The sequence below is a fragment of the Ovis canadensis genome, chromosome 18 (genome assembly GCF_042477335.2).
Source record: "Ovis canadensis isolate MfBH-ARS-UI-01 breed Bighorn chromosome 18, ARS-UI_OviCan_v2, whole genome shotgun sequence".
In the NCBI taxonomy this organism is placed as follows: domain Eukaryota; kingdom Metazoa; phylum Chordata; class Mammalia; order Artiodactyla; family Bovidae; genus Ovis; species Ovis canadensis.
The window spans coordinates 44,899,957-44,923,700 of NC_091262.1; the positions used below are offsets into that span (position 1 = coordinate 44,899,957).

Sequence of the window (23,744 nt, forward strand, 5' to 3'; positions counted from 1 at the left end):
ACATGTGTAATCTAAAAGAATGGTACAAGTGAACTTATTTACAAAAGAGAAATAGTCACAGATGTATAAAACAAACATAAGGTTACCAATGGGGAAAGAAAGAGGGAGGGATAAATTGGGAGATTGGGATTGACATATACACACTACTATATATAAAACAGATAACTAATTAAGAAGCTACTGTATAGCACAGGGAACTCTTCTCCATTAACTGTAATGACCTAAATGGGAAACAAATCTAAAAAAAGTGGCTATATGTAATGCGTAACTGACTCACTTTGCTGTACGGCAGAAAACAATGAAACACTGTAAATCAACTATACTCCAATAAAAATTATTTTTTAAAAAAGGTAAGTTTGAGTTAAGGCAACACTCAGATACCATTTCTCACCTATCAGACTGGTGAAGGTCCAAAGTTAGATAATATACTCTGCTGGAAAATGAGGCAATCTCAAATACCTATCCAGAGCAATTTGGCAATATCTACCCAAATTACAAATGCATATACCCTTGACCCCGTCAAATTCCTGAAATTTACTTGCACTCTATTAATGACGTTTCCTGTTTTAAGCCTAGGTTTCCCCAATGGCTCAGCGGGTAAAGAAACTGCCTGCAATACAGGAGACATAGGAGACGGGTTCTTTCCCTGGGCTGGAAAGATCCCCTGGGAGAAGAAATAACAACCCGCTCCAGTATTCTTGCCTGGAGAATTCCATGGACAGAGGAGCTTGGTGGGCTACAGTCCGTGGGGTTCCACAGAGTCAGACACGACTGAGCATGCACACATCTCTCCGTTCAAGGTTATCTACTACTGCACAATTTGCATTAGCAAACGCTGAGAAGCAACTCAAAGGTTCATCAAAAGGTGTTCATTAAATACACCATAGTGTTTTTTTGTGTGTGTTTTTATATAAAACATAACACTATGAAATTGTTATAAAGTATTCTGTGTATTGTCATTGAAAGGTTTCTAAAATGTATTACAAAGTGAAAAAAGCAAAGTAGAAAACAGTGCAAAAATTGATTGAAAATAAGATCTCAGGTTGGTTTTGGCTTATACATGCATAAATATGTTAGAAGATAAACAATACATAAAATTAGTTGTGAGTAGAAAATAGGGAAATAGGTGAAAAGAACAATTTATGCTGTATATCTTTTACTATTGCTTAATTGTTGGGTCACATAAATTTATCAAATTTTTAATATGTCAATGTATTTTGTAACCAAAACGGAAGCAAACTTAGGAGATGGTTGCAAAGGAATAATCTTAGCAGGAGATAAGATCATGCCCCGGGCCTTTTATTCATATCTTTGCCAGACAATGCTGGCCTGCTCAGAAGCAAAGTTGGAAGGGAAAGGATAAACTAAGAGAACATTAAGTGAAAGACCTAAAATTTAAAGTTAAAAAACAGTTCCCCTTAGATCTCCAGCTATGGTACTTACATTCTACACCTAAGTGGAAACAAGGACACTTCTAGAGCCTACTAAGCTGTTCAGTGGGCTGCATTAACAAAGAAACCACAGACCAAGAGCCTGTTCAAATCCTGAAGTCCTTATTTTCCACTGCTGCTGTTCAGTCACTAAGTCATGTACTGCTCTTTGCAATTGCATGGACTACAGCACAGCAGGCTCCCCTGTCTGTCACTATCTTCCGGAGCTTGCTCAGACTCAGTTCAGTTCAGACTCTCAGTTGTGTCCTACTCTTTGTGACCCCATGGACTGTAGCACACCAGGCTTCCCTGTCCATCACCAACTCCTGGAGCTTGCTCAAACTCATGTCCATAGAATTGGTGATACCATCCAACCAGCTCATCCTCTGTTGTCCCCTTCTCCTCCTACCTTCAATCTTTCCCAGCATCAGGGTCTTTTCAAATGAGTCAGTTCTTCGCATGAGGTGGCCAAAGTATTAGAGTTTCAGGTTCAACATCAGTCCTTCCAATGAACACCCAGGACTGATTTCCTTTAGAATTGACTGGTTGGATCTCCTTGCAGTCCAAGGGACTCTCAAGAGTCTTCTCCAACACCACAGTTTAAAGCCATCAATTCTTTGGCACTCAGCTTTCTTTATAGTCCAACTCTCACATCCATACATGACCACAGGAAAAACCATAGCTTTGACAAGACAGACCTTTGTTGGCAAAGTAATGTCTCTGCTTTTTAATATGTTGTCTAAGTTGGTCATAGCTTTTCTTCCAAGGACCAAGCATCTTTTAATTTCATGGCTGCAGTCACCATCTGCAGTGATTTTGGAGCCCAAAATCTCACTGTTTCCACTGTTTCCCCATCTATTTGCCATGAAGTGATGGGACTGGATGCCATGATCTTTGTTTTCTGAATGTTGAGCTTTAAGCCAACTTTTTCACTCTCCTCTTTCACTTTCATCAAGAGGCTCTTTAGTTCCTCTTCGCTTTCTGCCATAAGGGTGGTGTCATCTGCATATCTGAGGTTATTGATATTTCTCCCAGCAATCTTGATTCCAGCGTGTGCTTCTTCCAGCCCAGCATTTCTCATGATGTACTCTGCATAGAAGTTAAATAAGCAGGGTGACAATATACAGCTTTGATGTACTCCTTTCCCAATTTGGAACTAGTCTGTTGTTCCATGTCCAGTTCTAACTGTTGCTTCCTGACCTGCATACAGGTTTCTTGGGAGGCAGGTCAGGTGGTCTGGTATTCCCATCTCTTTAAGAATTTTGCACAGTTTATTGTGATCCACACAGTCAAAGGCTTTGGCGTAGTCAATAAAGCAGAAGTAGATGTTTTTCTGGAATTCCCTTGCTTTTTCTATGCTCCAACAGATATTGGCAATTTGATCTCTGGTTCCTCTGCCTTTTCTAAATCTAGCTTGAACATCTGGAAGCTCACAGTTCACATACTGTTGAAGCCTGGCTTGGAGAATTTTGAGCAATACTTTGCTAGCGTGTGAGATGAGTGCAATTGTGTGGTGGTTTGAACATTCTTTGGCATTGCTCAGACTCATATCCATCCAAAGGACTCTCAAGAGTCATCTCCTGCACCACAATTTGAAAGCATCAATTCTTTGGCACTCAGTATTCTTTATGGTCCAACACCCATACATGACTGCTGGAAAAATCATAGCTTTGACTATATGGACCTCAGTCAACAAAATGATGCCTCTACTTTTGTCTAGGATTGTCATCGCTTTTCTTATAAGGAGCAAGCATCTTTTAATTTCACAGCTGCAGTCACCATTCACAGTGATTTTAGAGACCAAGAAAACGAAATCTGTCACTGTTTCCACTTTTTTCCCAACCTATTTGCCATGAAGTGATTGGACCAAATGTCATGATCTTAGGTTTTTGAATGTTGAGTTTTAAGCCAGGTTTTCACTCTCTTCTTTTACCCTCATCAAGAGGCTCTTTGGTTTCTCTTCACTTTCTGCCATTACAGTGGTATCATCTGCATATATAATATTGTTTATCTTCCATTAGTTTTCCCCATATATTTACTTTTCCATGGTTTGCCATCCTTAAAGTCTAAAATCTCTTCTTGTCTTGTCACTTCTCTACAAATTTATTGTTTTTTGTTCAGATGTTATAGAAACCCCAAGTTTAAACCAACCCTTTGAGTTACTCATCACCAAATAGTCTCATGTATTTATTCAGAATACATGCATTAGTAAACTTCTGTTCTTCTCTTTTTAATTTCTGTCAGTCTAATTTGAAAGGCCTCCACCAATAAACCTAAGATGGGTAGAGGAAAAAGATTTTTCTCCTCCCTTACTAGGACATATATGTTACAGTAACAGTGTAAAGAAAAATCAACTGGGGTCTGACGCTGAGATGACCTAGACACTGAAATTAGCAGACAAGAATTTTAAATACCAAGGTTTAATGCTCAAGGACATAAAAGAAAATATAATCAATGAAGAAATAAGACAGCTCAGCAGAAAAATAGGAAATATGAAAAAATAATTAACATGGAAATTTTAGAACTCATAAAATAATATATGAAATAAAAAATTGATTGGATGGTCTTAACAGCAGATTGTAAATAATAGGAGGGTCAGTGAACTTAAACACAGATCATTACAAACTATCTGTTTAAAATACAGAAAGATTTTTTTTTAAAAAGAAAGAAAAATCCAATGATTTATGGAACAGTATTAAAAGGTCAACATACTTATAATTGGAAACCCAAAAGGAGAAAAATTAGAGAATGGGGCAGGAAAAGAATATTTAAAGAAATGATGCCCTCAAATTTCCCAACTTTAGTGAAAGATAAATTTGCATATTGAAACGGCATATACCAAGCAAATTTAGGCACATCATAGTTAAATGGCTGGGGGGGAAAAAAAGAGAAAATCTTGAAAGTAATCAGAGAGAACAACACAGCATACATGGGGAAATAGTAATATGAATGATAGCTGACTTTGTATCAAAAGTCATAGAGACCAGAAGACAGTAGAAGGAAATATTTAAAGTGTGGGAAAAAATTGAACCCAGAACTCTGTATTTTGCAGAAATACCCTTTAAATATGAAGGCAATAAAAGCAGCACTACTCATAATGCCCAAAAGTAGGAAAAATCTCAAAGGTTCAATAACTGATAAGTAGAAAAATAAAATGTATATCTACATAATACAACATTATTTGATGATAAAAATAAAGCACTGAGACATGCTACAAAATAGATAACTCTACAACATAAAACAACTTAGGCTAAGTCAAAGAAGCCATTCACAAAATAACCCTTATTATCTCATTCCATTTGTATTAAATATCCAAAATAGGACAACGAGACTGAAAGCAGATTAAGTATGTGGTGGAGGATAGGGATTAATTACAAATGTTTGTGGTGTACTTCTAAGTGTGAAAGTGAATGTGTTAGTCACTCAGTTGTGTCCGACTCTTGGGACCCCATGGACTGTAGCCCGCCAGGCCCTCTGTCCATGGAATTCTCCAGGCAAGAATACTGGAGTGGGTTCCCTTCTCTGGGAATCTTCCTGACACAAGGATCGAACCCTGGTCTCCCGCATTGCAGGCAGGTTCACAGATTCTTTACCATCTGAGCCACCAGGGAAGCTTTTAGGAGAGGATGAAAATGTCCTAAGATTAGATTACAGTGATAGTTGATTGCATAACACTGTGAACATATGAAAAAACATTGAACTATTTACTTTAACTGGGCAAATTATATGATATGCTAATTATATCTCAATAAAAGCTGTTAAGAAAAAGACTGAAGGCAATATAAGGACATTTTTAGATATAAGAAAAAAAAGATAACTCATGGTCAGCAGCCTGTTTTGTAAGAAAAATAAAAAGGAAGGTCTCCAGGCTCAGGGGAAATAACTAGATGGAGACAAATCTATAGAAAGGAATGATGAGCACTGGAAACGGTTAAAAAAAACAGTGTCACTTAAATCTCCATTTAGAACAATACATATGACAATTAAAGCCAAAAACAAAAATACTGTATTGTGGAGCTTACAGACTTACGTAGATACATTACTTAGGATAATGACTGCATAAGGAATAGGGAAACAAGTGGAACAACATGGTTGGCAAGATTTCTGCATCTTATATGAAATGAAAATTAGTCATGATTATATTAACTGTGAAGTTAAACCTGTATATATCCTTGGAGCAAAAATTAAAAATATAATACAGAGGTAGTTAAAAGGCTCATAAATTAAAATGAAATTCTACCTTCATGTTTAATCATTTTAAACAGTACTAGCCACAAGACTCATATTGTTGGTAGTCATGGGCTAAAGGACACAAAGAAAAATATATATATAAGATATATAATACTTGCAACACACGTCAACTATATTTAGACTGTGCATTAAGTACAAGTAAGTAATACACTTACTGTGTTAAGTAAGATGCTGTACACTACTGATAAATGAATGAAACAAGGTTATTTAACAAAAGCTAAATTATAAAGTCTATGAAGCAGAGGTCCTTCAAAAATGGAGAATGGCTGTATATATATTAACATATCTAAAGAAAAAGCCTGTCAATCTGAGGAGCTGTTGGTCAGCAAGAGAAACCCAGGGGCAAAGAGCACAAGAGGCAAACTTCAGCAGTACTCATCTAAGCACTGATAGAGAAGTTATGGGGCAGACTTCAAGTATTACAGTCCTAGGTAAGATTATTCCTCTTATGGAAATGAATGCAACAGGCTAGTGACAAATCCAATTTATATAATTTTGTTTCCATTCTATATTCCCTAAGCAATCTTCTAATTATAAACTTGACTTCCCATGTGTAACAGTCTACACAGAAAAAATACCTGACTCACATTAACTCAAGTCTGTGTTAACTACCACTCAAAAATTAATACACTGGAATGGTTATTTTAGTTATTAGTCTCTACAGGCCCAGTTTGTGTTCATGAGAGATGAGAACTCCCTCCCCCTGCCATGCTATGCATGGGGCTTCCCTGGTGGCTCAGAAGGTAAAGAATCTGCCTGCAATGCTGGGGACCTGGGTTCAATCTCTGGGTCGGGAAGTTCCCCTGGAGAAGGAAATGGCTATCCACTCTAGTATTCTTGTCTGGGAAATCCTATAGACAGAGGAGCTTGGTGGGCTATAGTCCATAGCATCACAAAGAGTCAGACAGGACAGATACACACATGCCACACTATGCATAATTAGGTTTGAAAGCATGGAGACCAAGAGAAGATCTCCAGGTTGTGAAAATAAGGTTATATGGTTACACAGTATTTCATAAGGCTACTTATTTTATGGCCTAGGTGTACAAACTTTACTGAGTAGTTCATTTTCTTTTTAATTACAAGAGTTTGAAATGTAAATCTTCGTATTATTAAAAAACTTAGTTTTGCTTTTAACAGTTGTGCTTGATTACATAAGACAGTGGAATAAAGAGATACTGCTGACAAAAGAGAACATTAGTGAAAGGTCAGGAAATCAGATATAGTCCTTGACATAAGCTACCCCTTATAAGTAACAGAAAAGAGATTCATTCATAAAACTGGAAAAGAGTGCCCAATTCTTGTTTATAATAATTTATTTTTACAGCAACTAATGAATTGTTTACCTACATAATGATAGTATTAGATCTCAATATTACATTTGTTATTACTACATCTGCTTGTACTGTCTTGGTAGAAATCAGATAAAATGGTTGTATCAGAATGAAGAATGAACAGGTCCTAGATCAAACCTCAAATATTCCCAGTGAAATGTGTTATAAGAATTACATCATAAAGATCTATAAATATAAGATTTACACATTTTTTCTTGATAGCCATAATTAGCTCTATATTTTAAATTTCTATTTAACACATATTGGTTCAGATGCTTTGTAAAAAGGATGAGGCAGGTGTAAAACTGAGGAAATTAATTTAATGATATTTTTAAGGCTTCTTTTCATGGCCTTTCCCTCATTTGAGCCCTTCCCATTCTAATACTTTATTAGACAAAGAAAATTTTCTGAGATTTTTAGAAGCACTGGTTTGTTATAACTTTTATTTTCAAATCCAATCTATTGTAAACATCTTCCTCACAGAATTTATTATATCTTAGCTTTGATTACTTGGTATTAAATATTCCTGTTTCTCAGTGATAAGATTTCCAAATTCTTCTCTATCCTCATTTTCCTCATCAACATTTTACCAAGAAATTTTTTTTTCGTTTAGCATTTATTATATTCTAGGACTTATACTGGATGGAGGCAATTCAAAGACAAGTAAGAGGATGCATTTCCTCTAAGGTGCTTATTATTCTATTAGGGAGCAGCATATACAGAGGTCATTTAAGTAACATAAAGAGTTATAAAGATGTCTAAAACATGTCTGAGTACATGAGAATATAATTACTAGCTGATATTTAGGGTAATCCTCAAACTGGTGGCTTAATACAAAAAAAGTGTTTTATTCACAGGTAGCCCTTCTCCATCACTTAAATCTACTACCTTGAAAACATGGCCCCCAAGGTCACTGAGGTAGGAAAAAGACAGGCTGGAGTTTTTCAGGAAACAGTTGTCTGGGGCCAGGTTTGGAAGTGGCCTGAATCCCTTCCCATAACACTCTGTCCCAGAACTCAATCTCATGGATCCAACCTATCGACAAGTGGGGCTGGGAAATGCAGAAGACCCCAAAGATATTTATTGAACACTAATAGGCTCTGCCACAGAGTGTAAATGGAGGCCAGTTAATTCTACTTGGAAAAGCTTTATAGAAAATATAATGCTTGAATTGGGTACCAGATCACTCTATCAGTTTTCCATTGTACATGACGAGAAAACCAAGAGAATCAACTGAAAAAATATTACGAACAATTAAAGAATTTAGCAGAATAGCTGGGCCTCCATTCATTCAAAAGATAATTATTGAGCACGTGTTCTAGATCTATGGGAAACATCACTGAATTAAAAAAAAATTCTTAAATTTTTAAGTTTAAAAAACCATAGAGTTTATAATCGATCCTGGGCAGATAGTAAACAATAAACAAGGGCTTTCCTGGTGACTCAGTGATAAAGAATCTGCCTGCCAATGCAAGAGACACAGGTTTGATCCCTGATCTGGGAAGATCTCACATGCCATGGAGTAACTAAGCCTGTGTGCCACAACTAATCAGCCTGTGCTCTAGAGCCCAGGAGCCACAGCTAGTGAAGTCCACGCATCCTAGAGCCTCTGCAACAAGAGAAGCCACTGCAATGAAAAGCCCATGCGCCACAAGTAGAGAGTAGCCCCTGCTCGTCACCACCAGAGAAGAGTCCGTGTAGTTACGAAGATCCAGAACAATCAAAAATAAAATAAATAAAAATTATTTTAAAAATAAATAAAAAGTCAGATAGCATGTTAGTAGATCATAAGCGATGTGGATAAAGGAAGAATGGAAACGGGAGAAGAATAGGTTTCATTTTTTAAATAGTGGTCCAGAAGTTGACAGTGAAGAGATGAATGATGTGAGGGAGTTAGCCATAAGGATATCTTGAGGAAAGAGCATTCTATCACAGAAGGAAAAACCAGGGCATTATCTTAAAGTCAGGAACTTTCTTGGCATTGGGGAACACCAAGGATGCCAGTGTGGCTGAAGCAGACGGAACAACAGGAGAGGAACAGGATATCAGGGTAGAGAAATATGAGAGCCTTTTAAGCCTCTGGTCTTTATGTGAGTGAAGTGGAAAGTCACTGAAGAGTTTTAAATATAGGAGTAACATGATATTTATTAAGTTTATGTGTAAAATGATTTATATTTGCAGCAAAACATAAAATCTATAGGAAAAAACTAGAGAAATGTGCAAAATTTATATAAAATGTTTTTAAAACACCCCTAAAGGACACAAAAGGGAATTTGAATAAGTGAGAAGATACGTATTATTCTTGGATAAAAAGACTCAGTACTATATAAAAATTTTTTTCCTTATATGAATGTATCAACTTAATGCAATTAATAAAAAATAACTGTCCTTATGTGAATGTATCAATTTAATGCAATTACCCACTCAAAAAAATCCACAGTCTTTCTTTCTGGACAGATAAATTAATTCTAAAAGTTCATATGAAAAAATTAAAAATCAAGGGTGGTTGGGGTGTGCCGATGCAAAACCTAGACTTACTATATATTAAATCTCACTATAAAGATCTAACAATTAAAAGAAGTTGCTACTGGCACATGAACAGGCCAAAGGAAAATGAGAGAAATTCCAGAAAGAATTCAAATACTTACATTTGAAACTTAGTATATAACAAAGTTGGCATTTCAAATCAGTAGAGGAATTCAAGTATTTAATAAATACTGAGTATCTATTATGTTTCAGGCACAATTCCAGCAGTAAACATGAGTAAAAGTTCTGTCCTTATGAGGATGACATTCTAATGGGAATTATGACATTAAATCAGTAATGTTGAGAGGACTGGGTAGTTTTATTGAAGAAGATAAACCTGGACCATATACATATTCTAAGTAGAATGAATTTTTAACTTTTAAAAAGAACCTGAAACAATCATGAGAAAATTCATTATAACCTTGGAGTAAGAAAGACTTTTCTAAGTATGACTCAAATTTGAAGTTTAAGAAAAAAACAAAAGACTGAAAATTTTGACTGCAGACAAATAAAAGAACTACTGCATGGAAAAGCAAACACCATAGGATAGGTAAAAGAAACATAATAAACTATAAATAATTATTTTAAATTAATATTATACATAAAAGGCTGCTGCTGCTAAGTCACTTCAGTCATGTCCCACTCCTTAGAGTGACCCCATAGACGGCAGCCCACCAGGGTCTCCCGTCCCTGGGATTCTCCAGGCAAGAATACTGGAGTGGGTTGCCATTTCATTCTCCAATGCATGAAAGTGAAAAGTGAAAGGGAAGTCGCTCAGTCGTGTCCGACTCTTCGCGACCCCATGGACCACAGCCTTCCAGGCTCCTCTGTCCATGGGATTTTCCAGGCAACAGTACTGGAGTGGGGTGCCATCACCTTCTCGGCATAAAAGGCTAACCTCCCCAATATAAGACAAGTTCTAGAAATAAAAAGGATCAATGACCCAATTTTTAAAAATAAGCAAATATGTGAACAGACGTTTATCAAAAAAGATAACTAGTAATTAAGCAATGAAAGATGTCTGACTTTACTTATAATTAGGAAAATATAAATGAAAAGAACACTGAGATACTGTGGTTTTAATCCATATTTGCAAAAATCCAGAAGTTTGACAACTCTGTTGTAATGGAAACAGTTACTCAAATACATTACTGGTGGGAGTTCAAAATAGTATTATAATCCCCGTAGAGAACTATTTGGCAACACCTATTAAAATCACAAAAGTATGTGTCTTCAACCCTGAAATCTTACCTCTAGGAATTTACAGATAAGTGATTCCATACATGTGCAGATTTATACACACAGTTATATACTTCAGCATTGTGTAAGCAGTAACGTCCAATGAGGAGTTCAAAGAGCTAAAGAATGAAGAGAAAATTAAGCCCAAAGAAAGTGCAAAAAAGAAATAACGAGTAGATATTAGCCAATACTACTTGTGCTTAAATTTTTCATAACGTCTTTGGGCAAGAGGAGTTTGTTTCTCCAATTTCATAGCTGAGTCAAATGTGAGTCAAAGAAGTGAGGCAAATAGTCCACAAGCATACAGCTTGTATGGGCAAAGACAGTTTCACAGCTATGCTGAAGTCTAGACCCTGTTCAGTTCAGTTCAGTTCAGTCGCTCAGTCGTGTTCGACTCTGCGACCTCATGAATCGCAGCACGCCAGGCCTCCCTGTCCATCACCAATTCCTAGACCCTGTAGTCTTAAACAAAACTCAACACTGTCTGCTATGAAAATATGTTGTTACATTGTTGTTGTTATTTAGTCCCTAAGTCCTGTCCAATTCTTTTGCAACCCCAAGGACTGTGTTCCACCAGGCTCCTCTTTCCACGGAATTTCCCAGGCAAGAATATATACTCAATGACTGTTTATTCCAGGCCCAGAAAGTTATCTTAAGAAAAAAAGTGAAATGAGAACTCCACTCCAAATGTACAGAGCTGCTTATTCATTCCACAAATATTTATTGATTGTTCACCATGTGTCAGGAAATATCCTTAAGTAATTTATAAGAAATAAATGCAGGCACTAACCTGACAGAGGTGACAGGCAAGTGTCCCATTCCCAGGGCTTCTCCCTAAGTCCTGCCAGAACCAGTAGTCACGTGGAGCCCTCTAGCCAGGGGGGATGCCCCTTGACTGTCAGGCTCTGTTGGCCAGAAGGGAATGCATTTCCAAGCCTCACAGGTCTGAAACAACAGCAAGGCAGCTGAAGAGACTATAAAGATCCAGGGCAAAGTTAAACAATAAGGTTCATCTCCTACACAAGGCCACTCCTTAAAAACTGGGAGAGAGAGCTATCTTGCCTAACACATAGAAACAAATACAGAGTCAGGCAAAATGAGGAAACAGAGGAATACGTTCCAAATGAAAGAATAAGCTGAACTCCAGGAAAACAAAAAACAAAAAAACCTAAGTGAAATGGCGATAAGTCATTTACCTACCAAACAGTTAAAAGTAATAGTCATAAAGACACCAAACTTGGAAGAAGAAAGGATAAACACAGAGATAATTTCAACAAAGAAACAGAAAATATAAGAAAGCACCAAATAGAAGTCAAAGAGCTGAAGAATACAATAAATGAACTAAAAAAATACACTGCTGCTGCTGCGTCACTTCAGTCGTGTCAGACTGTGCGACCCCATAGACGGCAGCCCACCAGGCTCCCCCATCCCTGGGATTCTCCAGGCAAGAACCCTGGAGTGGGTTGCCATTTCCTTCTCCAGTGCATGAAAGTGAAAAGTGAAAGTGAAGTCGCTCAGTCCTGTCCAACTCCTCCCAACCCCATAGATTGCAGCCTACCAGGCTCCTCCACCCATGGGATTTTCCAGGCAAGAGTACTGGAGTGCGGTGCCATTGCCTTCTCCGAAAAAACAAATAGACTGGAGGGGTTCAACAGCAGACTAGATGAAGGAGAAATAATCAGTGTTCTAGGGTACAGGACACTCTATGGAACTCACCAAAACAGAGCAGGGAAAAAAAAAAAAGATTTTAAAAAGAGAAGACAGCTTAAAGGACCAATGGGACAGCATCAAATACAATAAAATTGACATTCTAGGGGTCTCAGAAGGAGAAGAGCAAGAGAAAAAGGGGCAGAAAGCTTATTTAAAGAAACAATGACTGAAACTTCCCTAACTTAAGGACACAGACATTCACACATATGAATGTCAAATCATTATGCTATACATCTGAAATGAATGGAATGTTGCATGTCAACTGTACTTCATTAGAAATGACATCAAGAGATAAGGCAATTTAAAAAAAGCATTTATGAGATAATGTTAAATGGAAAAAGTTGACTACTATCTTTAATTTATCCTACATAAAAACAACTGGTCATAAGGCTCAGGCTAAGGGCTGAACTGATGTGAAGTTATGTGATTTGGGATGGGGACTAAGGTAAATTAATTACTAATTTAAAAGTTTCATTGGGAAAAAAAATCAATGAAATTGGAAACAAAAACCCAATTGAGAAAAATCAAAAAAGCTTAAAACTGGTGTTGAAAAAAATAATAAATAAACCTCTAGGAAAAAAAGAAAAAACACAAAGCATTTATATCAGAAATTAAAAGGTGACCATCACTATAGATACAGACTTTTCAGATGTTTAAAAGGTAATAAGAGAATAATATTGCATAGGAACCTGGAATGTTAGGTCCATGAATCAAGGTAAATTGGATGTGATCAAACAGGAGATGGAAGAGTGAACACTGACATTTTGGAATCAGTGAACTAAAATGGATGGGAATGGTGGATTTAATTCAGATGACCACTATATCTACTACTGTGGGCAAGAATCCCTTAGAAGGAATGGTGAAGCCCTTTATAGTCAACAAAAGAGTCTGAAATGCAGTACTTGGTTGCAATCTCAAAAATGACAGAAATGATCTGGATTGGTTTCCAAGGCAAACCATTCAACATCACAGTATTCCAAGTCTATGCCCCAAGCACTGATGCTGAAGAAGATGAAGTTGAACGATTCTATGAAGACCTACAAGACCTCCTAGAACTAACACCAAAAACGATGCCCTTTTCATCATAGAGGACTGGAATGTAAAAGTAGGAAGTCAAGAGATACCTGGAGTAACAGTCTAGTTTGGCCTTAGAGCACAAAATAAAGCAGGGCAAAAGCTAACAGAGTTTTGGCAAGAGAATGCATTGACGCATTGGTCATAGCAAACACCCTCTTCCAACAACACAAGAGGCGACTCTACACATGGACATCTCTAGGTGGTCAATACCGAAATCAAATTGATTACAGTCTTTGCAGCCGAAGATGGAAAAGCTCTATACGGTCAGCAAAAACAAGACCGGGAGCTGACTGTGGCTCAGATCATGAACTCATTATTATAAAATTCAGGCTCAAACTGAAGAAAGTAGGGAAAACCACTAGGCCATTCATACAACCTAAATCAAATCTCTTATGATTATACAGTAGAAGTGACGAATAGATTCAAGGGATTAGATCCAATAAGAGTGCCTGACGAACTATGGACAGAGTTTTGTAACATTGTACAGGAGGTAGTGACCAACACCATCCTCAAGAAAAAGAAATGCAGGCAGGCAAAGTGGTTGTCTGAGGAGGCCTTACAAATAGGTGAGAAAAGAAGAGAAGCGAAAGGGAAAGATAAACCCAGTTGAATACAGAGTTCCAGAGAATAGAAAGGAGAAATAAGAAATCCTTTTTAACTGAACAATGCAAAGAAACAGAGGAAAACAACAGAATGGGAAAGACCAGAGATCTCTTTAAGAAAATTGGAGATACAAAGGGAACATTTCATGCAAAGAGGGCACAATAAAGGACAAAAATAGCAAGGACTTAACAGAATAGAGAGATTAAGAAGAGGTGGCAAGAATATACAGAAGAACTGTACAAAAAAGCTCTTAATGACCCAGATAACCACAATGGTGTGATCACTCACCTAGAGCCAGACATCCTGGAGTGTGAGGTCAAGTGGGCCTTAGGAAATGTGGCTATGAACAAAGTTGGTGGAGCTGATGGAATTCCAGCTGAGCTAATTAGAATCCTAAAAGATGATGCTGTTAAAGCACTGTACTCAATATGCCAACAAATTTGGAAAACTCAGCAGTGGCCTCAGGACTGGAAAAGGTCAGCTTTTGAAAGGCAATGCCAAAGAACGTTAAAATTACCATAGAGTTGCACTCATTTCATGTGCTAGCAAGATTATGTTCAAAATCTTTCAGGCTAGGCTTCAGCCCTATGTGAACCAAGAAATTTCAGATGTATAAGCTGGATTTAGAAAAGGCAGAGGAACCAGAGATCAAATTGCCAACATCCATTGGATCATAGAAAAAGCAAGGGAATTCCAAAAAAACATCTACTTCTGTTTCATTCACTGCGCTAAAGCCTTTTACTGTATGGATCACAACAAACTATGGAATATTTCTGAAGAGATGGGAATACCAGACCACTTTACCTGCCTCCTGAGAAATCTATATGCAATTCAAGAAGCAATAGTTAGAACTGGACATGGAAAAAAGGACTGGTTCAAAATTGGGAAAGGAGTATGTCAAGGCTATATATTGTAACCGTGCTTACTTAACTTATATGCAGAGTACATCATGTGAAATGCTGGGCTAGATGACTTCACAAGCTGGAATCAATATTGCCAGGAGAAGTTATCAACAAACTCAGATATGCAGATAATACCACCCTAATGGCAGAAAGCAAAGAGGAACTAAAGAGCCTCTTGATGAAGGTGAAAAAGGAGAGTGAAAAAGCTGGCTTAAAACTCAACGTTCAAAAAACAAAGATCATGGGATTCGATCCCATCACTTCATGGCAAATACATGGGAGAAAAGTGGAAACTGTCAGAAACTTTCATTTTCGGGCTCCCAAATCACTGTGGATGGTGACTACAGCCACAGAATTAAAAGATACTTGCTCCTTAGAAGAAAAGCTAAGACCAACCTAGACAGTATACTAAAAAGCAGAGACATCACTTTGCTGACAAAGGTCTATATACTCAAAGCTATGGTTTTTCCAGTAGTCATGTATGGATGTGAGAGTTGGACCATAAAGGAGGCTGAATACTGAAGAATTGATGCTTTTGAACGGTGGTGTTGGAGAAGACTCGAGAATCCCTTGGACAGCAGGAAGATCAAAGCAGTCAATCCTAAAGGAAATCAACACTGAATATTCATTGGAAGGACTGATGCTGAAGCTGAAGCTCCAACACTTTGGCCACCTGATGTGAAGAACTGACTCATTGGAAAAGACCCTGATGTTAGGAAAGATTGAGGGCAAGAGGAAAAGGGCATAACACATACGCACTTTTGAACTGTGCTGGAGAAGACTCTTGAGAGTCCTTTGGACTGCAAGGAGTTCACATCAGTCAATTCTTGACTATTCACTGGAAGCACTGACGCTGAAGCTGAAGCTCCAATACTTTGGCCATATAATGCCAAGAGCCAACTCATTGAAAAAGACTCTGATGCTGGGAACGATTGAAGGCAAAAGAAGAAGCAGGCTTGAAGGCAAAAGAAGAAGCAGGCTGCAGAGGGTGAAATTGCTAGATAGCATTACTGACTCAATGGACATGAATTTGAGCAAATTCTGGGAGTTAGTGAAGAACAGAGAAGCCTGGCATTCTATAGTCCATAGGGTCACAAACAGCTGGACACAACTTGGCAACTGAACAGCAACAACAATATATATATTACTATATAGAAAATGCTGTGCAGTGCTTAGTTGCTCAGTTGTGTCTGACTCGGCAACCCCATGGACGGTAGCCTGCCAGACTCCTCAGTCCATGGGGATTCTCCAGGCAAGAATACTGAGTGGGTTGCCATGCCTTCCTCTGGGGGATCTTCCTGACCCAAGGATCAAACCCATGCCTCCCGCATCACAGGCAGATTCTTTACTAGCTGAGCCACCAGGGAAGCCCAAGAATACTGGAGTGGGTAGCCTATCCTTTCTCCAGGGGATCTTCCCACCCCAGGAATCAAACCAGGATCTCCTGCTCTGCAGGCAGATTCTTTACCAGCTGAGCTACCAGGGAAGCCCATATATAAAATAAATAAATATTAATAATGACCTACTATATAGCACAGGGGCCTCCCAGGTGGCTCAGTGGGTAAAGAATCTGCCTGCAAAGCAAGAGATGCAAGAGACTCTGGTTTGAACCTTGAGTCGGGAAGATTTCCTTGAGGAAGGCACAGCAACCCACTCCAGTATCCTTGCCTACAGAATTCCACGTACAGAGAGCCTCATGGGCTACAGTCCATAGGATCGCAAAAAGCAGGACACGACTGAAGTGACTGAGCATGCATATAGAGCCCAACGGAACTCTACTCAGTACTATGTAATGACCCATGTGGGAAATGGGTCTAAAAAAGTGGGGATATATGTATAACTGATTCACTGTGCTATACAACAGAAAGTAACACAACATTGTAAATTAACTATACTCCAATTAAAAAAAAATAGGGTTTCCCTGGTGGCTCAGTTGGTAAAGAAACCGTCCACAGTGCAGGAGACCTGGGTTCAATCCCTGGGTCTGGAAGATCCCCTAGAGAAGCAAAAGGCAACCTAGTCCAGTATTCTTGCCTGGGGGGTTACAGTCCATGTGGTTGCAAGAGTTAGACATGACTTAGCGACTATACCACCATCAGTTTAAAAAAATAACAATATTGAGCCACTGAATCAAAAAATAGTATATGTGACTCCAGACACATGCACACTGACACATCTGAAGCACAAGTTTCAAAATAATACACTCATTATGTACTATTTATTCTAATATTTTTTTCTGTTCTTTTCATTAATTTTAAGACATGTCAATGAAAATAAACAGAATGTAGGATGGAAAAATAAAACTCAATCATTCCAATAAAGACAGAAAAGGTGAAGTTCAGCTAACTGTATGTGTTTATAGACACACACTGGAAAATTGAAAGAAAAATGTATACTAGTCAAGTACCAAAAACAGGAAGGCTAGTATAACACATTAATGTCAGTTAAATAGATTTTAAGACAAAAAATATTAGCAATGAAGAAGGTCACTATATCATGATAAAAAAAAGGACACTTCACCAGAAGACCTGGAAGAGAAAATGGCAACTTACTCTAGTATTCTTGCCTGGAACACCCATGGACAGGGGAGCCTGGCAGGCTGCAGTCCATGAGGTTGCAAAGAGTTGGACATGACTGAGCATACACACACACACACACACACCCCAGAAGACATAACCATTCTAAATTAATATATGCTTAATAACACTGCCTCAAATACATTCAGCAAAAATTAACAGAAATCATGGTATTAAAGATCCAAAATTGGTGAGAAATTTGGACATAATCCCTTAGTTACTGATAAATCATGAAGATAAAATTATTAAGGATATGAGAGATTTGAACAGTACATTATAACAAGCCTGATCTAAAATGTATACATAAAACTCAACATCTGTCAATTAGAGAATCCACAATCTTCTCTTGCAGACACAGACCATTTAAAATTCTGTACATGAATCAGGCTCCAGAGCAAATCTCAATACTAATAAACTGATACCATGTAGTCCTCAACTTTAAAATATTAGCTTAAAAAAAAGAAAATCACTGTGCTAAATAAGCAAATAAAGAAACTAGATAAGAAAAACCAAAGGATGCTGGTTTGAAAGTCCAAATAAGAAAAAAAAATAGAGACAGAGGAAAAAGACCAATGTGTAAGAAAAAGTAAATTAAATTTGTAAAGCCTACTTGTTTATTGCCATTGTAGTATTTCTAAGTATTTTATTAATTTACTTATGTATTTCATGAAAGAAAAATATACTGACCACTGATTCAGAAATAAATCAACAATTATTTAAACTGTCATCTACCATGGGCAAGGCAATTTCCTAAATGGTAAGAATGATGGGGGATATTTATTGTAGAATAAAGAGAGTGAGTATATATGTGATACAAAATATAAGGCAATAAATTCCACACATTTCTCTGTACAGAGAGGAGGAGGTTAATTTTGATTTGTGATGAGGTGAGTGATTAGGAAGGAGGCAACCTTGAAATATAAGTAGGATTTGAATATGAACATGCGTTTTTACTCGGTTGCAAGTCAATTCCACTCTTTGTGACTCTATGAACTGTAGTTTGCCAGGCTCCTCTGTCCATGGGACTTCCCAGGCAAGTATTCTGGAGTGAGATGCCAATAGACAGGAAGAAAAGGAAGGGTGAGAAAATGCAAAATGTATCTAACATAAATAGTAAATGGTTCTAGGTAGAACTCAGACCAAGGAAGAATAGAACATCACAAAGGTGGTTTGGGGGCAAACAGTAGATGTCTCTAAAAGCTATGGCAAAAGGTGAAACTTTATTGTATCTGTGGCAGATGGGTAGGTATGAAGGTTGTCACTGAAGTTTTATTTTAGCAGAAGTAGTGATGAGAATTAGGGTCCAAGAAAATTGGCTAGGAAACCATTTCTATAGACAAATCAGGGATTAAGAAGGTATGAGCTAACACAATGATTGTAAGAACACAGAGGGCTAGAAAGATGAGAGACCTACAGCAAAGGCAGAATTTTGACCTGACAACCAGACAAGGGTTCAGTGACAGTTAAAGATGAATCAGTGAGTGACAAGGTGGTCGGATTGTCAGAAAAAGGGAATGCAGGAAATAGTATGAGTTGGGATGCGAAATGAGTTTGCCTTTACATATAAGCAAGATAGCCTATAGGACTGTATTAGAAACAGGGTCCTAAAATTATTAGAAGGCAATTATTTTTACAAAATATGATTTTAAACTTATCTGCCATTCAGTTTCACTGATCCCTTAGTCACCATATTTCTTCCTTTTTTCTCAAGGTCCCTTTTGTTCCTCCTGACTTCACCTTCTACCAGTATGTTTAATAACTCCAGGGTATACCTTGTACACTGTGCAGCAAGTGCTAATCTCAAAGAATCTCCTGTGATCACGCAACATGGTGACCTTGCTTCCTTCCTAGCCATTATGAATCATGGGGTATGGTTTCAACTTCTCCTCAATTACTACCACTATTAAAGTCTGAAATTAGGAAGAAATCAGATAGATTCTTAAGCCTGGCATGAGTTCCCAGCAAAGTAGCCCATTCTCTTTCATTAGTCACTGTTTGAAAAGAAACTAAAAATGCACCTATATAAAATGCAAAAGCAGAGTGACAACCTAAGTGCTATGGACTAAACATCTGTGTCCCCCCACAAAATCATATGCTGAATTTCATAACCCTAACATGACAGTATTAGGAGGTAGAGGCTTTGGGAGGTGATTAAATCATGAGGATGGAACCCCTCATGAATGGGATTAGCAACCTTATAAAAGAGGCTCTAGTGAACTCTCTCTTCCTGCCATGCATGGCATAATTTCCTGTAATTTTCTGAATATGTTTTTAAACCCTTAAAAAAGAAAAAAAAAAAAAAACAAAAAAACAAAAAAAAACAAAAAAACAACCAACTTCTTAAGTCAAGGGTCAAACAAAAACAATCCGGCCTGTGGTTTGTAATTTGCTTATACCTAGAGGAAGGTCCTCCTCATTCTATCACATGTTGTCTCTGCAGTCTGATAGCTGGCTCCTTACCAGCTCTTCCTGACAATAAATCTGCCAGTCAAAAGTTCTACCCAGGTACATCTGCAAACCAGGAAGCAGTCACTCCCCAGAAACCAACCAGGCTGGCGCCCTGATCTCAGACTTCTGGCCTTTAACGATGAGAAATACATTTCTGTTCCTCATAAGCCACTCAGTCTATGGTGTTTTGCTATAGTAGCCTGAACTAAAACACTAGATTTCTTCCCATTTCAATGACTTTCCATATTTCAATACTCTTTAACTCTTTCTTTCCACTTACTCAGTGCAGTATAACAGACAGTTAGTATACAGCCAGTTAACTTTTCATTTTCTCCTTATTTTTCTATTTCCTCAGGTCTCCTCTCCACCTTTTCTCTAAGGTTTTTCTGAGAATGAAACATGGAAATGTAAATAAAAGAATATGGTCAGTAAAGAAATTTGAGGGGATAATGGAAATACTCCATATTTCATGGTGGTGGTGGTTTCACAAGTATAAACATTAGTCAAAATTCACCAGTTATGCACTTACATGAATGTTGTTTATCATATATAAATTATATTTCAGTAAATGGATTTAAAATGTAATCTAATATAAAGCACCTGGAGGGTGACAAATAGTTGCTAATTTGTTCCTCTATCCCCTTCTTTTTTCACTTAAGAGGAAAAAAATACCTATTTTTAAAAATAGTCATTCCTTATTCCTTCCATGAAAACTTCTAAAAACTTCCTGAGATAATTATAAGGTTATTTTTCTGTCTCTCCTCCTCCACACTAAATCCCAACATTCTTCTCTTTTTCTGAAAATTTCACTTTCCTATTCCTTTATTTAATATGGTCTTAAATCTAGATTCTATCTCTCTCATTTCAGTTAAATAACAAAAACAGAGTAATTGACACACACGCTACAAAATATCTTTGGATGTCAGCTCTGCTAAAATCTACGGACACTGCTGGTAGTACTATGTTGTTAGTTCACATATTAAAAGAGGTTTATTATAACCCCCTTTAATCCTATTCAACCAAACTCACATCAAGTCAGCTATACAAGTACTATTTTCAAGTCTTTTATTAATCACTAGCTAAAACTATACTCCCAAAGTGAATCATAGTCTTTTAAAACAATAAAAATTAAGATCCTTTCTTTTCAAAATTTGCTCCCACCATTAGAAAACCTTAACTCTTCACTTTCTTTTTAATATATCAAATGAAGTCGGTACCAACACAGTTGTCATGTACTTATATATTCTAAATCAAAGCAAAATATCTCATGGTATGTTTTCTTATAGTGAATTCTCTAGCTGTTTTGCCAGAATAGTAAGTATAGACTGTCTTCCCTAATTTGCTAAAATTGTAGAGAGTTTACTAAAATGGATTATTAAAAAATACTAATAGACTTGAAACAACCACTACAAGTTTTCAAAATAAATGCTTTTGAAATGATTTGCCACTTTGCTTTGTTTTTTTAAACCTTATTTTTTCTATATAAATATGAAGTGTTCCTTACCCTTTTTCATCTCACATTCTTTATTCAATATTTATCACTTCTTTAAGAAGTGAGTAGATAATGAAAAATAAAATTACCCTCTCCCCCAGCCCATTTTACTCACCTACAAAACGGGCTGGGAATAGTAGGTATCACATAACAAAGTCCTCCATTCAAGCAGAATGACCTGTGACTAGGACCACAGGGCTCTTCGTGATCTAAAACATATACACAAATAAAAGACAAATTATAGTTTTCTTAATAAAATAAGGAAAAGGACTAAATATCTTAGATTGAAGTAGTAGTTCTAAAAATTAGAATAAAGAATTGTTTCTTAAAATGAAGGACTTAGTCTTATTCCTTATTTGATAAGCAGGGACTTCTATCTCTTTGAGGGAAAGAAATTAATCTATCTTAAGGGTATGGCCATTAATTACAATGGAGCTTAAAACTGTACTGCAGACATAGGGACTCTCTATAATATATTAAGGGCTTCCCTTGTGTCTCAGTGGTGAAGAATCCACCTGCCAACACAGGAGTTGCAGGTTACCCTGAGTTAGGAAGATTCCCTGGAGAAAAAAAGTGGCAACTCACTCCAGTATTGTTGCCTAGGTGCCGGAAGCCAGTGTGAGGAATCCTGCCTGTGACAAGGTCATGAGGAAGGAAGCTGACATACGCAAGGTCGTGATCAGACTTCAGGGGTCCCCCTGGAATTTCCTGAGCATGTACCCCAACAAAAAAACAAAAATCTGCCAGCTTTTGTACTCTGCTTTTCCACTCTTCTGATATTCTCTGGAAAAAAGTCAACTCAGGGCTTTAGTCTTCTGCATTTGAAAGGAATGTTTCAGTTAAACCCCCTCTGATAGCTCTCTAGCTTGCCTAACAGGTTCCCCGGACCTCTTACAGCTTGTGAATTGCTTACAGCCCCTCAACCGTGAGAGGCACAAAGCTTAAAAGCATCTTAAAGATACAGAGCCTTTTCTAAAGAGCTAAAAATAATACTGGTGATGGGTTTTCACTGTTGATTTAATGATTGCCGCCAGGCCTCCATATTCTTTATCTTTTAGGCACCTGGGAGGATGTTAATCAATGTAAATGGGATATGGAAAAAGATATATAGTAGTTTTGATGTTAGCAACACTAGACTTTTGAGTTAATTACTTTTCTTTTGTTATAAATCACTGTACTCCTTTCACTTGTTATAAACTGCTGTATCTTTGCTATGTAAGAATGTAACTTTATTTAGTGCTTTCTGAGAATGGCACCAGACTTTGGGAAGATCAACACAAATAAGTCTTCTGGTTGACAAACCCTTATCAGAAAAAAGGCTGAAATGTTAATTGGCCCTTTTGGCCGGAAGATTATGTAAATTACCTAAGACTTGTGTATACAATTAGGTATGCAGAGAGAAAAGCCTGGTTTTGATGAGTCTGGACTGCTAACGCTGCATAACTTTGTGTTACCCATTGATTTCCATGTTTTATCAAAAGTATAAAAAGCCTTCTGAACAATAAAGGATGGACCAGTTTCTCGAACTAGTCTCTCGGCCTAGTTTCTTGGGAATCTGGCTCCCCCTGTGTCTCTCTCTTTCTCTCTTTTTCTCCCTCTCCCTCCCTCTCCTCTTTACTCTAATTTTAGGCTGAATTCCCATCTGGAGCAGGGTGGCTCACTAAGTCTACTTACTTGCCCTGGCTTTTAAGACCTGCGCGAAAGGGAGCCTAAGAAGGGGCACCCTTAGATATTCAAGTGGGCACCGGTGGCCCAACGTAGATAGTGCAAGCTCCTTGTCTGGAACTTTACTGGCCTTCCCCGTAAGCCAAGTTATTCAGCCTTCTTTCTCCACTTAATTTTCCTACTACACTATTTCTTCCTAATTTAATCTTATATTAATAAATAAATAAGTTTTCCTCGCCAACGCCCTCCCCGCTTCGAATTTCCTGGATCCACCGGGGCTGGACCCCGGCACCTAGGAAATTCCATGGACAGAGAAGCTGGGTGGGCTACAGTCCATGGGTTCAGGAAAGAGTTGGACACAACTTAGTGACTAAACAATATAATAGATTAAAAGGAGAAGACCAGTATCTTAAAATAAATAGTGGCTTTTCTCATTCAGTAAGCTTTGCTTAGAGTTCTGTCCCAATAGTATAGTTAGATTCCTATCTTTT

At 37.5% G+C, this 23,744-nt stretch overlaps 1 protein-coding gene across 3 annotated transcripts in view; it reads right to left on the bottom strand.

Moving 5' to 3' along the window:
- Positions 1 to 23,744, bottom strand: part of NRG4 (neuregulin 4) — a 101,845-nt gene that overhangs the window by 47,877 nt on the left and 30,224 nt on the right. For all 3 annotated transcript variants that reach the window (XR_011250450.1, XR_011250451.1, XM_069560129.1), the window contains one exon: positions 21,704 to 21,797. Coding sequence is in view for 1 of the 3 variants with exons in the window: in XM_069560129.1 (XP_069416230.1) it covers positions 21,704 to 21,797 (94 nt within the window). In the remaining 2 variants the exon portion in view is untranslated. The remainder of the gene's footprint in view (positions 1 to 21,703; positions 21,798 to 23,744) is intronic.